At 41.2% G+C, this 16,058-nt stretch overlaps 1 protein-coding gene and 1 pseudogene across 1 annotated transcript in view; one reads left to right on the top strand and one right to left on the bottom strand.

Moving 5' to 3' along the window:
- The first annotated feature begins 2,911 nt into the window (after positions 1-2,911).
- Positions 2,912-4,230, top strand: LOC103736213 (annotated as a pseudogene).
- A 10,426-nt stretch (positions 4,231-14,656) lies between these two features.
- Positions 14,657-16,058, bottom strand: part of Stard6 (StAR related lipid transfer domain containing 6) — a 33,738-nt gene continuing 32,336 nt past the window's right edge. The window contains exon 8 of the mRNA XM_008835682.3: positions 14,657-14,852. Coding sequence (XP_008833904.1) covers positions 14,657-14,852 — 196 coding nt within the window. The remainder of the gene's footprint in view (positions 14,853-16,058) is intronic.

Below are 16,058 nucleotides of genomic sequence, written 5' to 3'. Positions count from 1 at the left end.
CAGTCTTGTCATCTTCCTGCCTCAGCCTCCTGATAGCTGTAACTATAGGCATGCTTCAGTATGCCCAGATAATAATCGGCTATTAAAGATTTTATTTATTTTATTTATGTATATGATCACACGTGTGTGTGTGTGTGTGTGTGTGTGTGTGTGTGTGTGTACAGGTTTGTGAAAGCCAGAAGAGGGTGTCCAATTCCTTCCTAGCTAGAGTTACAGGCAATTGTGAACCACCCTGTATGGGTGCTGGGATGCAAACTCTGGTCCTCTGACAGAGCAATACATGCTCCTAACAGCTGAGCCACCTCTTCAGTCCCATAACTGGCTTTTAAAGTAGTAAGGCAATATATAATGCAATTAGTGGTTTTTCACTCAGAACCTACCACAATACCCATCATACAGAGACTTGTGTAAAATTTGAATGAATGAATGAATGGTGTGGCTGGTCAAGGTGGAGATGTGGGTAAGAGAGGTTGGTGTGTTACAGAGGCTAGTGAGAAAAAAAAGCATTATTGTTAAATTATTAGCTTTATTAGAATTATTAAAGCAAAGATGGAAAGATGCATTATTAGAATCTATTAAGGCAAAGATGGGCATCTGGAATGCAAGGGGATGGGCCTCGAAGCTTTTCTCCTTTCCTGCCAAATTAAATACTAATTTTTGATTGAGCATACCTCAGAATTTATAAGGATGTTTCTAGAATACCAAAGCACTGAATTAGAGAAATCTTTTCATGGCTGCAATTTTTACAGATACAGTCTCTAAAGACTTAAAGTACACATATGTGAATAAAAGTAGCTTAAAATCCTTTCTTGTAGGCCAGAGATTTTAACTAGGTTTTAGATTTCTTATAATTTGAGAATCTCTGAACCACTAAAACTTGAGGATTTGGTTTGGGTTTTGGTTTCTTGGGACAGGGTCTCTGTGCCCCCCCCCGCCCCGTTGCCCCAGCTGGCTTGGAACTCAATACGTAGACCAGGCTGGCCTCTATCACAGAGACTGCCTGCTTATGCCTCCTGAGTGCTCGTGTTAAAGGCGTGTGCACCCAGCATTTGTGTGTTTCTTTGAGTCAGTGTCTCATGAGGTCCAGGTTAGCCTAGAATTCAGTATTGTAGTAAAGATTACCTTGACCTGCCTTCACCTCCTAAGTACTGGGTTTACAGACATGCATCACTTCACCCAAGTAGTTTGAGATTAGCTAAAACAATCTGTACCCAAGACATCCAAAGTTGTTTATTTGTAGTAGTTCCTACAACTATGTAGTAAAACTCATAAAAGGAGTATGTCGTGATTTGAGTGAAAATTATCCCCCATAGGCTCCAAGCATTTGAATACTTGACCCCAATGGATGGAGGTTTAGGAGGTATGGCCTTGCTAAAGGAAGCAGATCCCTGGGGTGGGCTTTGAGTTTATAGCCTCGTCCCAGTTCCAGTCTTGCTCTCTCTGCTTCCTGTGTCCCTGAAGATGTGAGCCCTCAGCTTTCTGTTGCCCACTGCCTCCTGCCATGCCTCCTCACCATGATGGGCTCTTATCCCTTTGGAACCATAAGCCAAATAAGTTGGTTTGGTCATAATGTTTTGTCACAGCAATAGAAAAGCAACTAATTAGGATGCTGTGCATTAAGCAACTATTTAGGACCAGTGTCGTAAAACTCATAAAAGGAGTATTTCACTTTTTGAAAATTTATTTTAAATTTCCTATGCTGTGGATATGCCTTAGAGGTGAAGTACTTGCCTGATGTGCAGTGCCCTGCCAGTTCAAAACAATCCCTAGGTAGTATATAATAACCATTTGTTATGGTGAAATTGGGGTCCTCAGTTCCTGTGTTAACGTAGGACACTCCAACAGTAGTGGAAATGAAAGTTTATGACAGAAGGACAGTGCACTCTCAGTGAGAGTGTGGCCACTCTAGTCTGGGTGTAGGGATTCCTTCATTAAGTCCTTCCACCATTGGGTAGAGGCAAGGAAGTTTGACAACTCAGAGAGCTATATGACCTTTGACTCACTGCATGATCGACTGTTACCCAGAACCCCAGATTGTACTTGAAAAACCCACAGGGGTATTGTAAATGATAAGGTAAACATAGCATATTAGCCACTAAGGCACTGCAGGCTCAATCCAGTTTTTGCTTATGTGCCCATACTAATTGTTCTGTTTTTGTTTTGAGACAACATTTCAGACAGCTCAGGCTTGCTTCAGACTCAGTATAGCCAAGGATGACTGAACTTCTGTTCTTTATCCTCTACCTCTCAAGTGCTGGGGTTAAAGATGTGCACCACTACCCCCAGTTTATATTGTGCTTGGGATAGAACCCAGGGCTTCATGGGTTAGGCAAGCACCCTACCAGCTGAGCTACATCCCCAGGTCCACAGTAGATTTTTATAACTGCCTTCTTCTGTTCTTGTTTTAATCATCAGCAAACAGCTTGAGTAAAAGTCATAGGGTCCCAGTACCCCCAGGGGGATGTAACATTCCCTTAGTCCCGAGTTCTGCCCTCTTGTTCTACTGCTAATGTCTCGCTAACTACACTATCAACGACGATAGCAATAATCCTTGTAATGCTTTCAGAAACTTACTTGATTAGGCTTTAAGAAAAGAAAATGTCAAAAAAGGAAGTCAGAGGCCCCATGTGGTCAGATTACAGTGCCTACCACTGCCTGGAGAGAGAGTACTACTGTCCTATGGCAGAGGTCACAGTGGAGACAGCCAGGGAGGAGCAGCTGCAACTGCCTAGGACTGGGCCCTCGGAGGTGGAAGTGACAAGATGGCAGATGATCCCAAAGGAGCACAAAGATCAAGAAGCTTGTTAAGAGTTTGGAGGTGGCCCCCGGGTGATAGCTGCATCCCTCTTGGATCCCAGACCCCTTAGGATGGCCAACCCCATACTGCATGACCGCAGGATTAGAACAAGGCACTAACCAACTCCTGCCTTCTGGGTAGGAGCTTCCCAGTAGAGGGTGAGATTGGGAGTGGCTGGCAGGAGAGGCCCTTCCCTGTTTTGGGTCAATGGTATGAGCATGGTATCATTGATCATAGTGCCCAAAGACCAGATTTCAGGAGTGACAGCAGAGGAGACTGGATGGAACTGCATCTATTATTAAGTCACCAGAAAACCACCTTCCAGTATGATAGTCTCAAACTTTGTAACACAGTGCCTCCAAATGGCCCGATTGTTTATTGTGGAGCAATTGCAACAGAAGAAGGAAAGGGAAAGAAAGTATTGACTTTGAACCTTTCAAACCAATTAATAGATGATTGCATTTGTGGCAGACTTCCCACAGAGCCTCTTATACCATCACTTGCAGAGGACAGCAAGTGTGACACTTCATGGTGATAGATGGCAGTGCTTCACATTCCAAGGAAACTAGAGAATTCCTGCAAGTTACCATGTAGTGGCCAAAGAAAGATGGTAGAGGAGGTCCATCAGCCTTGCGTTTTGCACTTTTTTTTGGTCTTTTTGAGACAGGGTCTCCCTGTGGCCCCAGCTGTCCTGGAACTCACTATGTAGACCAGGCTGGCCTTGAACTCACAGAGATCCGCCTGTCTCTGCCTCCATAGTGCTGGGATTAAAGACATGCACCACCATGCCTAGCACAGCGTTTTGCACTTTTAAGAATGGAAAAGCCGCATAACTTTGTTCAGAAAGTAGCAGAGGTTGCTGTGCAGCTGTTTATTGCTGAGAACAAAATGGATGTGGCTGATCTCTGACTTTAAAACAGAACTCAGTCAATCTGATAGACTTGATTAGAGATCGCAATCAAAAGTTTTAAATTAGTTGAAATATCCTACAAAATGGATTCAACCAAGCTTTTGAATTACATACTGAAGTTCTCTCCAACGTGAAATTCATTCAAGAGAAGAAATAAGGCCATATTTTGATAAAATTAGCCAGGACACAGGCAGGGACTGTTTTGGAAATACACCACACCAAACGGTTTGAAAATGAGAGCTGTGGAGGCTGTAATAGTTTATGAAAATCTGGATATAATGAGATATGTTTCTCATTGCCAAGGCACAGGAGAGGAGAAATTCTCTTAACTGCAGAACATGAGAAGAATAAATCCGTTTTACAGATAAAGAGACTGGACAGGAGCATGACCTGAGAGTATGTCTCTCTTGGAATGGTTGACTAGTAATACAAAGAAATTTAGAACTACCCTGGAAATTGTCATAGATAAGGATTCCAATTTGTGAAAGGATTTGGTGGAACTGTAGGTATCATGCAGTACTGAGCTTTCTAGGAAACAGACTCGAGGAGGTAGTGAAGTTTTTAAAAGTTCTGTGTGTATGAGTGTTTTCCCTGCATGTAAGTGCACTATGTGTATATCACCTGCAGAGGCCAGAAGAGGGCGTTAAATCTGGACTGGAGTTACAGATCATTGTTAACTGCCACATGGGTGCTCGGAATCCAACCTGGATCCTCAGCAAATGCAGCCAGGTGCTCTTAACCTCTGAGTCATCTCTTCAGCCCCGAGACAATGAATTTTTTGATCTGATGAGTACTAGGTAGTTGATTTGGATCTGGCAAAATGTGCCTCACATCCCAACAACCAACCCAAGGAGTATGCATGGTGGAAAGCCCAACAGATCCCTGCCTTACAAACAGGATGTTTTCCAGAATTTAATACATGAGTGCTGGATAATTACCGTATACTTTGGTTTGTCATGGTGTTAGCACAGTAGCTGTTAAGTTCCTAAATGCCCTTTTGGAATGATTTTTTAAAAGAATCACATTTTTTTACTTGATGGTAAAATTGGTTACTCTTGTATTTTATGAAAAAACATTTTTCAACCTTCATATATAAAAGCAAAAATACTTTAACTGCTGTAAGCCTTCAAAGATAAATAGAAGTGAAAATCATTCTGATTTGTTTCTTATTTTGATTGGAGAATAGTTAAATTGCTCTATTTCACAGTATTCCATTTACATGGCATTCTCAGCTTGGATCCCATATGAAATACACAGTAATTGTGAGACTCATTTCTCCCTTCTCTCTTTATGTTGAAAGGCTGATCTAATAGGAATCAATTTCAGCTTCACTTTCATACTCTCCCCATCAGATTGTCAGTTTCAAAGACGCTGGATGTGTTGCGAAGTCAGACTAACTGCTGCAGCCTCTGGGCCAGTGCATGGCTGACTTCCATCTATTTGGAGACACATTCATGCCCAGTATTTTGGAATCCTTTGTATCACTAGCATTGTGAAGGCTCCCTGTAACCTCAGCCTACTGGAAACCAATTTGGGATGGATATGATGGGGCTTCTATGCTATTACTGGGATTGTGGGAAATAAAACATGCAGCTTAAGTAGAGAAAAAAGTTAAAAATCATTTTGCTTGGATCTATTCTTGGTAAAGGGATGTGGTTGTGTTTCCTTGTATTGGATGGCATGAGATTATGTGAATGTTTTGATTTTTAAAAATGAACTGAGACGTTTCACAGGAATGACAGACATGTATGACCATGTATATTGTTATAAACCCTTGGTGGGCTTGCATCTGCTTCTCAAATCTAAAATGATGAGAGGAGGGTGGAAAGGGTAGGGTGGGAAGGGATGGGTCACAGTTTCTGGCACTATGGAATAAACCATGTTGGATCCAAAAGTTGGCCTGAAAAACTAAAGCTTATGTTGTACAGCTGGGCTGAAAGTTGGACTTGGAACCCAGTTAAGTGCAAGGGGTATATAAGTGTGCTTAAAGTAGTGACAGTGAACAAAGAAAGGATGTGCAGAGTGGTAGCAATGAAAGAAAAGTTTATCAAATGGACGTTGAGGGACGGAAGCACTGCTATCACCTCCACATTCGCCAGAGTAGTGAGGTTTTCAAACTGGGAACTTTTAACACCTCAGTGTCTGGCTGCTGTCCATCACTGACTTGACTCAGTCCTTTGTAGCTTTATTGGTCTGAACCAGCTCCTTGTTTCCAGGTTACAGACCTGCCCGTCATTCCATTAATACTGATTAACGTGAATGAAGGGACGACATCTTGAATGCAGAGCTTCTGGTTCTCACACTGGACTGAGGTCCAAATGACTGGCATGTAAGCTGATGTCTCGACCCCCAGTGAGAAGAGTCAGTTCTTTGGTGTTCACCAACATGAAGCTTCACAACAGACTTTTGCTTTGGGCTCTTCTGTTAGTTTGCAGAACACCTATGGGCAGGCAAACACTCTCTCATCCCAGCAGTACCTTAGGGTTTTGCCATTGTAAATGGGCCTAATATATACGAGAAGACCAGAGGAAATGGATAGAAATTTATATATTTTGAATATGCTTGTTGTTTTACATGATTTATCTGGGGTATGCAGCTCCTTTTGCAAATTTTATTTTTACTCTAAGTTGTGAATGATGCAATTTTTAAAAAAATCAGTGTGATATATTGATGTATCAATATATACTGATGTGTATTACACTTACACATAGAGACATAGTAAAAGGGGTGAGCACTGTGGCCTCTGCATTCTCTATAGCCTCTATAGAGACATCCTAAGCAGCAAAATCTTGGTGTTGTGATATACAGAATTAGAAAAACAAAACCACCACCACCACTGACAACCTTTAGGAAGCAAATGGTTTGGCCACTTTGAAATGAGAAAACAGTAATTATAGTTAGTTTCTACAGTACAAATGCAATCTTTGGGTTTCAGAACTGTCAATATCAAATAATGACTTCACTTTAATGAAACTTTTAAAAAAGTTTGTTGAGGGACTATAGAGATGGCTCAGCAGTTAAGAATTCTTACTCCACAATATTGATGACTAAAGTTTGGATCCTAGTACTCATGTTACAACACCAGCATCCCTGCGAACACATGTAAGTAACTCCAGCTCTAAAGTGGGTAGACAGGAGTATCACTGGGGCTTGCTGGCTTCCAGCCCAACTAAGAAAATACGAGCTTTGAGTTCAAGGGGAGACCCTGCCTCAAAGGAATAGGCAGAGACCTTGCACAAGTGCTTGAACCTTGAATACACACACATGCACATGTACTCAGACATACACACAAATTTTAAACATTTATCATGAGTTAAGGATGAGTAGCCATGGCCCAGGAACAGAGATTCAAGTCACCTTTAATGACATGTCCCACAGCGGAAGAGGCTATAAGAACTTTCATAGTCCAAGAGCAAAACAATCAGAAATCAGTGTATTTACTAATTACTTGGTCAGCAGCAAAACCTGGAGCATCTGCAGGTTTCAGATACCACAACATTCTTAGCCTTGGTTTGACATAGGCTAGAGGTCTGCTAAAGTTAGGAATATATCAGGAGAAATCATCAGTCATGAGAATGTGAGGTATAAAAGTTAATGCAATTGGCAATTAGAGGCCCAAGACAAAGATAATTTTGGCTCTCAGCATTTGGGGTTGATGTTAGCCATCTTTTAGATTGCCTTTTTTCTCTGCTTTTAAGAACCCCCCTCTTTGTTGTTCTCCAGATTTACAATAACGTTTGGAACTGTGTTTTTATTTTTCTTACTGGTATTTGATGGCTTTCCAATGTCTTTCAGGTTCTGTAGAGTCTTGCCATTATTTCTTCAAACACATCCCAGGAGAGCTATAAATGAGGCCCAGCACATTTGTAAATGACAGCGTCATATTGCAATGTCAAAATGTTGGATACCCCCACTAAGAATTTGATCACAAATTATGGGCTTCCCCAGTCTGACTTTGTCTTATATTTTTCATCCTTTTGTCTCTTTTCTGCCTTTTGGGTGATTTCATCAGTTCTGTCTTCCTGTTCTCTCTTCAGGAGCATGAGTGTTTTGTCTGTATGTATAAAAGTGCACTTGTGCAGGCAATGTCCACAGAGGTCAGAATACAGATAGTTTTTAGCCACTATGTGGTTCCTTGAAAAACAAACAAACAAACAAAAATACACCTAATTAATGTTTGGTTTCGACCTAAGCAAGCTCCAGGCAAAATGTAGAGAGCGCCTCCTAGTGGCATTTAACTGCATAAGATTAAAGTACCAGAAGCTTGAAAACAAACTTCCAGCAGAAGTTAAAAATGATGTAGAGCACAGCTTAAACTGTGGGTTGTGACTCCACATGGGCTCACATGACTGACTTGGGGAGAGGCTACAAAAATTTGGCAACAGTTTAAGTTTTCCGAATGTGCAGTGATCAAAAATTAATACAAACATATAAGGAATTCTAGATGTTTGTCACAGCGATAGCCTGTGTTGCATGCAGGACTTCACCGAAGCCTTAGTTCTGAACACACAACACACTCTGCACTGCATGTCCCATTATGCCATGCCTCTCACTGAATGCCACCTGAATCACTTGAGCTCAGATTCAAGACGATGTATGTAATAAACTACAGTGTTTTTACTATATACAGAGTTTTGTGTTCTTATAGAAACACAATGGTTTAATTATGGAAAACAAAGACACATTTCCTAACTTTAAAAAAATGTATTGTGGGGGCATTGTGGAAAGATGGCCTAGGGGTTAAGAGCACTTGGCTGCTCTTGCAGAAGACCCAGGTTTGAATCCCAGCACCCACATGGCAGCTAAAAGCCACCCATAACTTCAGTCCCAGGGGATCAGACGTCCTCTTCTGCCCTCCATGGGCACTGCATGACATGGGTGCACTTATGTACATGCAAGCATAACACTCATACTCGTAAAATAAAACTTTTAAAAATTGTGTTAGCATGTTTAATTAAAATTTGCTGATGAGGGCTGGAGAGATGGCTCAGTGGTTAAGAACACTGACTGTTCTTGCAGAAGACCTGGGTTTGAATCCCAGCACCCACATGGCGCTAACAACTCTCCGTAACTCCAGTTCCAGGGGATCCGATAGCCTCTTCTGACCTCCGTGGGCATTGCCCGACATGGGTGCACTTATGTGCAGACATAACACTCATACACATAAAATAAAAATAATAAAGTATTTTTTTAAAAATTGCTGATGAATTGCTAACTTGAGTTCTATACGAAGTTAAATGACTTTTGGCTTGAGATTACGGCCCAATTTCCAACAACTTCTGTTGTTTTGTACTATATGTTTATGTAAAGAGGTGTTCTCATGACTGACAATTATAAAATCAAAATATCAACTCTGAAGAAGCTGAAGATGCTCTGCATCCTGTGGCGCCAGTGATTTAGTGAAGATTTGGTTTTTTGTGTAAAAGTAAACAAGAACACTCATCTCTTCGGTATGTAAATTTATTTTGTCTCTGGTAAATTGGGCCCCTTTCGAGTTTTCTGGCCTCTACACTCCTTTATCTCACACCGATGTGCACATAGGAAAAGTAGAAACTAAGATATGCATGTGGGAGAGAATAATGGTGTTTGTCTTTCTGAGTTTGGGTGACAATATATTTTCAAGTGCCATCCATTTTTCTGAAAATTTCATTTTTCTTTATGGCGGCATAAAATTTTGTGTAAGTACCACATTTTTATTATCCATCTTTAGCTGGACATCTGGGCTGATTCCATTTCCTTGCTGTTGTGGAGAGGAGCAATACACAAGGATGAGTCCGTCTCTCTGAGGAAGGATACGGAATCCTTTGTGCATATTTCCCAGGAGTGGTATAGCTGGGTCATATGGACACTCTACTTTTGAAGAGCCTCCACACTGGTTTCTGTAACAGGTGCACTGGTTTATACTCCCATCAACAGTGAATAATGGTTCCCCTTTCACCATATGCTCACCAATATTTATTTTATTGAGGCTAGCCCATTCTGACAGGAGTGAGATGGAATGAGTCTCAAAGTAGTTTTAATTTACACCTCCTTGATGGCTATGGATCTCGAACACTTTAATACTTATTGGATATTTATATTTTTTATTTTGAATGCTCTCTGTTCAGCTCTTTAGCCCATATTCTTATTGTGTTTGTTTTCTAGCTGTTACTCTCTTGAGTTCTTTGTATATTGTAGATATTAATCTTGTTAGATGTATAGCTTGGCAAATCTTTTTCTTCATTCTGTAGGTTGTCTCTACTCAGTTAACTGTTTCTTTTGCTAGTACAGATTTTTAGTTTCACGAAGTCCCACTTGTTGGTAATTGGCCTTATTTCCTGAGTGACTGGAATCCTATTAGAAAGCTCTTGCCTGTGCCTATATCTTTTAATGTATTCCCTACTTTTTATCCCAGCAGTTTATGAATCTCAGGTACTGAGATCTTTGATTTTTGTGCAAGGTGAACAATAAAGTTCTAATTTTATTTTTCTACACAAAGATTTAGTTTTCCCAGCACTATTTGTTGAAAAGGCTGTCCTTTCTCCCAATTTTTATTTTTGGCATTTTTGTCAAAAATCAGGCGGCTATAGCTTCATGGTTTAAATCTAGGTCTTTCAGTCTGTTCCATTTACCTACATGTCCTTTTGTGCTAATATAGTGTCATTTTTATTGCTTGTGGCTCTGTAGTAAAATTTGAAACCAGGTATGGTGATACTGCCAGCATTACTCATTTTGTTTTTTTTTTTGTTTTTTTTTTTAGGGTCTTTTGTGCTTCCAAATGAATTATGTTTTTTCCATGTTGTCATGAAGAATGGTGTTGGCATTTTCATGCAGATTGGATTAAGTCTGTAGATTGCTTTTGTTGAGTTAGCATTTTGACAATATTGATTCTTCCAGTCCGTGAGCATGAGAGGCCATTCCATCTAACGCATTCTTCAATTTCTCCTTTTCTGAGTTTTTTTAAAGTTTTTCTCTAAGGTGTTTTTGTTTTGTTTTGTTTTGTTTTTTCCCTTCTGCAAGAGCAGTCAGTGCTTTTAACTGCTGAGCCATCTCCCCAGACCCTCCTTGATTTCTTATTCAGCACAATAGCACAATGTTGGATAAGAGTGGAAAAAGTGGACATTTTGCTCTGTGCTTGATTTTAGTGCAAATGCTTTGAATGCCCCCCTATTTAATAAAATTCTGGTTGTAAGTTTGCCATATATAGTTTTTATTATGTTGAGTTACATTTCATCTGTTCCAAATTTCTCCAGAACGTTGATCATGAAGGGATGTTGGCTTCTCTCAAAAGTCTTTTATGCATCTATCTACATGACCAGCTAATCTCTGTGTTTGAGGCCATTTATTTGATGTATGTGGTGAAACCAGGAAGGGATGGGATAATGTTTTTCAAGTTTTGAAAGACAATAGTTGCCAACCCAGATTAGTGTACCCAGCAAAGCTATCAGTCATAATTGAAGAAAGTAAAACTTACCATGATTAAAAATAGGTTTAAGGAATTCATGACCATTAAGCAAGCTCTACAGAAGATACTTAAAGGAATTCTTTGTATTGAAGAGAAAGAACACTTTGTTATTTTTGCTTAGCACTCTTCCATGTGTCTGATTACCACAATTAATTTACTTGCTAAAGGATTTTCTAGTCTATGGGATAATGGGTATAATTTCTGGAGAACAGTCAGCACGTTTAGTTAAAATAGTGCTACACCCTTCCAGAGTGGCAGTTTCATTTCCCTCCTACTCGCAATGTAGGAGTGATCCAGTTTCTCTATGTGCTTGGCAAACTTGATGCTATCACTTTTTTGGAAGGTTTTGTCATTCTGATAAGTGTATTGACATCTTAATTTGAATGTTTTTTGGATTTATGTAACTAATGGTGAACATTTCATGAGCTGTTCTTCTATCTATATATCCTTTCAAATGCCCTTGTCTTTGGCTACTTTCTACATTTATTTAAAAAAATATTTTTCAACTGAATTTGTGTGATTTTTATATAATTTGATGGTATTTAGCTCCTGTTCCCTACCCACCCTTCCCCTATTGCCTCCTGACCAATTTAATGTACTCTGTTATATATAGAATAAGGCCTATAGAGCAATTTGTGCTCCCACATGTCCTTCACTGTGGGTCCATTCAATAGAATCTGGTTAACTTACCAAGAGTCCCGTCCTTGAAAGAAACTGTCTCTCCCCTTCCCAGCAGCCATTGGTTACCAACATTCCCTTAGGTTGGGTTGGGGTTTCTTACCCACTTCCCCATATCTATGCTGTAATTTTTTCGGGTTTGAGATTGCATGGGACTTGTGCATGCCACCACCATTGCTGTTAGTTCATAACACTGCCAGCTAACTGTCCAGCTATTTGGAAAACTCTGTCTCCTTGTGGTCTTCTGCCTCCTCTGGATCTTACAATCTTTCTGCCCTATATTCCACAATGATCCCTGAGCCTTAGGAGGCAGAAGTTTGACATAGGTGTCTATTCAGGGGTAAATACTCTCCCGTCTCTTGTTTTCTGCACATTGGCCAGTTGTGGGTTTCTATGTTAATCATCATATGCTGAGTAAGAAAACTCTGGTGAGAGTTGAGAGATGCATTAATCTATGGGAATAACATCAAGTCCTTAGGATTCAGTTTAGTATAACTATTTAGTAGAAAACTAGTATTAGACTCTCCCCTATGTCTTGTGACCTGTCTAGTCTCAGGTTCCTAAGCATGATATCAATGTCAGGTGTGAACTCCAGCCTATGAAGCAGATCTTAAATCCAATTAGAGAGTAGTTGGCTACTCCCGTAATATTTGTGCCACTATTGCACTGGTGGGCACAGATTGTCAGGGTTGGCCAGTTTCTAATGGATTGCTTTTATACTATTGGCTTTGAAGACTCTTAGCATATTTTAGATAAAAGTCCATTTTAAGAAATATTTTACAAGTATTTTATCCCAGTTTATGACTTGTCTTTTCATCTTCCTCACAAGAACTTCCACATAGCATGCATACTTAATTTTGATAATCACTTTTCCCTTTCAGGAATCCTGCTGGTGGTGTCATGTTTAAGAACCTGCCTAACTGTAGGTTATGATGTATTCTATAATGTTTTGTTTTGCTTTTATGTTCAAATTCCATTATGAATTCATAATAATGGATGGGACAGAACTAGCCCAAGGCCTGGAGATATGCAGGTATTCTAAAATCATTTGCTGGAAAGGTGTCCATGCTCCACTGAATTGTCTTTGATCCTTTGTCAACATAAATATGGTTTCATATACTTATAGGTATATTTTTACCCATACAGATATCTTTTTTCCCTTTCTGAGGGACTCTGGATCCTATAATAGTTCTTTTAAACAGGCAGCATCACTGTTAGCTGTAATTTAAGAACTGGGTGGTGTTTATCTCTACCCTGGAGAAGGTAGCACTGACTGATCCTCACTGCAGATGTATGTGTCAGTTTGGCTCCCTTTCTGGCCTTGCTGATACCTTCCTGGTGAAAGTGGGCATTGATACACATATGCATGTTACCTTCCAGTGGGAGCTTAAAGAAGCACCACTCCCCCATTGTCCCTAATGACATCATTGGAAGAAGCAAACAAATGGAATGCTGACTAGGCCTGGGTCCCACTCCTTGGTTCTACCTCGCTGACACAGAGGTGGGAATGGAGGCTCTGTTAACATCCTTGTTCTGTTTGTATTGTATGTACTGTAGTGGAATTGTTTTCTGTGTTATGGATGGACTCTATGGCCCTTGTAATGCTAGGCAACTGCTGTACCACTAAACTGTATCCTGAATTCCCTAGTAGAATTTCTTTCAATTTTCAAGTTCGAGTTTCCCACAATTGTCAATTTAAGCAGTAAATGAAGGAAAAATAATTTAAAATGTACTTTAATTTTTTTTTTTGAGTCAAGGTCTTGCTTGGTAGCTCAGGCTTGTCTCATCATGACAGTCCTACTTCAGCCTTTTCGGTTCAGGGATTACAGAGTTTGCCATCATGCCCAGCTGCGTATTTTAATCTCTAATTAATGCTGATCTCTGACTGTATCTGCTTGCTTATGATTTGAATGCAGAGTATTTTCCAGGGAAAGAAACAAAAAATAAAAGTATATTAATAACACATTATTTGGTATCATTATGTGAGATTAAAAACTATATTTAATGCTGTTTTCTTGTACAATGTGTAGGAAACCAGGATGCCAGGCCCTAGGGTGAGGTGAGCCTAAAACTTATAGGTCCAGGCTGCATTCTCTGATAAAGGGAGGGGCACTGAAAACAGTGGCTCTGATAATCCCTGTCTTGGGCCTGCAGAACACTCCCACACTGGCAGGAGGAAGCAGCCTGGTCGTAAGTGCAGGCTCCCTGCTCTGTGGGAAGGCGTCTTGGTCAACAATCCTTCGCTCACCTCCTTGTCCTGAACAAATAACTCAGCTATCCTTGGCTAAGAGATTAAGCCAGGTTAAAGGTTTACTCCTGAGCTAAAAGCTGAAAGTTCACCATCTTTTAGCTTTAAGAAAGAAAACATTGTGGCCAATAAATTACTGGATGGGCATTGATAACCTTGAGTAAAAGTTTAAGAATCCTCCTGGCGCCAACTAGCAGACTAAATGTCCTGTTTCTTTGTGTCCTAAATCTTTGTATGTGACTGCCATATCCCATGTGACTGCTAGTTCCTTGGGATGTATAAAAACCATCTGAATTTTAAAATAAATTGTCCTGTTGGGAAGACACAGGTCCCAGAGTTTATGACTCTGTCGCCAATCAGACCCTCTGCCCCAAAGCCAGTAGGTCCTCCACTAAGCAAAGCAAACCTGAGTCCCGACACAATGGAGCTCTTATTTGGATAATTTATATAAGACTACCATCTAGAGCAGTTGAACAGTATTTATGTATACTCACTGAGAAGTAGGCTGCAGTAATAGCTGCACTACACTTACTAGCAGCCTGTGTGGTCAAACATCTGTATGATAATGGCAGAACAGCTTTATTTCTTTTGTCGTGATGAATGACCATTATGACGTCCACATATCGATGTAATTTTGTGTGCCATTACTCCATCTTTTGCATTGAGGAAGAAGCTCACTAAGTTGGAAGGCATAGACTTTTCAACTATTGATGAGGGCAGTTTTCCTTTCATTTCTGTCTGGACAAACATCACTAGCTTGGAATGCGCTGGGTTTCTGTAAGCAAAAGAAGAGTTAGAGAAGATAAAGAATTCTTTACTTGGCCTAATAAAATGACCAGTTTAGGGATAGCAGAATTTTTATATTCCCTTTGATTCTGTCTATAGTGAATGTGACAAAAGATCATTAACAAAGAAAGGGGGAAAGGTAGAGTGACTTGTGGTCACATTCTTATAAATACAATTTCTACATAAAATATTCAGTGCTAGTATATTTATTAGAATCTTTAGTTTTAGGTACCTTTTTTGTTTGTCATTTTATTGATTTTAAAAAATTATGTACAGGGCTAACTCTCCTGGCCTGCTCCACTATCCTCAGGCCTCCCAGGGTGGGTCCATCGCAGAGCCCCCTGTGCCTTGACTCTCCCAGCCTCATTCTCCCTTCCATCTCCCCCACTGTTCTCTGCTCCTGGTTTGGGCCCTGCGCCATTCCTGGTCTTGGTTCCCCAGACACCTGGGGAACTGGTGCTGCTTCCTGATCCTTTTCGCCCAGGCCAGCTTGATGCCTTCCTTGGGCTCCAGGAGCACTGCTTCCGCGGGACCTGGCCCCGCCCTCACCTCTCCCTGCTTCCCCTGACCTGCACCACCGGCTAATTCTCCTGGCCCGCTCTCCTGCCCTCAGGCCTCTCTTGGGGTAAGTCTATCGCGCAGCCCTCCATGCCTTGACTCCCCCAGCCGAGTTCACCCTTCCATCTCTCCTGCTGTTCCCTACTCCTAGCTTGGGCCCTGTGCCATTCCTAGTCTTGGGGCCCCAGACACCTGGGGAGCCAGTGCTGCTTCCTGACCCTTTTCACCGGGACCGGCTTGGTGCCTTCCTTGGGCCCCAGGAGCACTGCCTCTGAACCCGGCCGTGCCCTCACCTCTCTCTGCTTCCCTGGTCCTGCAACACCAGGGCCAGCCTCTTTCTGGGGCTGACAGCCTCTTTCTGGGGCTCCGAGGCTTACCTTGCCTCTCCCTGATCCTTTGCATCCAGTACAACCCAGCTACTCAACCCACTCCCTGGGAAATCTTGGGGCTTATTCCCACCCCATCTGCCTTTGCATCTCTGCTGTGGCACGGCCATGGCCAGATTCTCAGGTCAGTCCAACACCCAAGTTCCTGAGGCCAAAATCATTCTTACAAGATATCAGATCTAAAAAGAAAGTCTGAAAACTTCTGACCCACATTGGAATTGGGCCACCGCGGAACTCCTGAAGACAAAATC

Source organism: Nannospalax galili, unplaced genomic scaffold (genome assembly GCF_000622305.1).
Source record: "Nannospalax galili isolate Female #2095 unplaced genomic scaffold, S.galili_v1.0 scaffold1097, whole genome shotgun sequence".
NCBI classification, from domain to species: domain Eukaryota; kingdom Metazoa; phylum Chordata; class Mammalia; order Rodentia; family Spalacidae; genus Nannospalax; species Nannospalax galili.
This window is presented reverse-complemented; position numbering and strand designations above follow the sequence as displayed.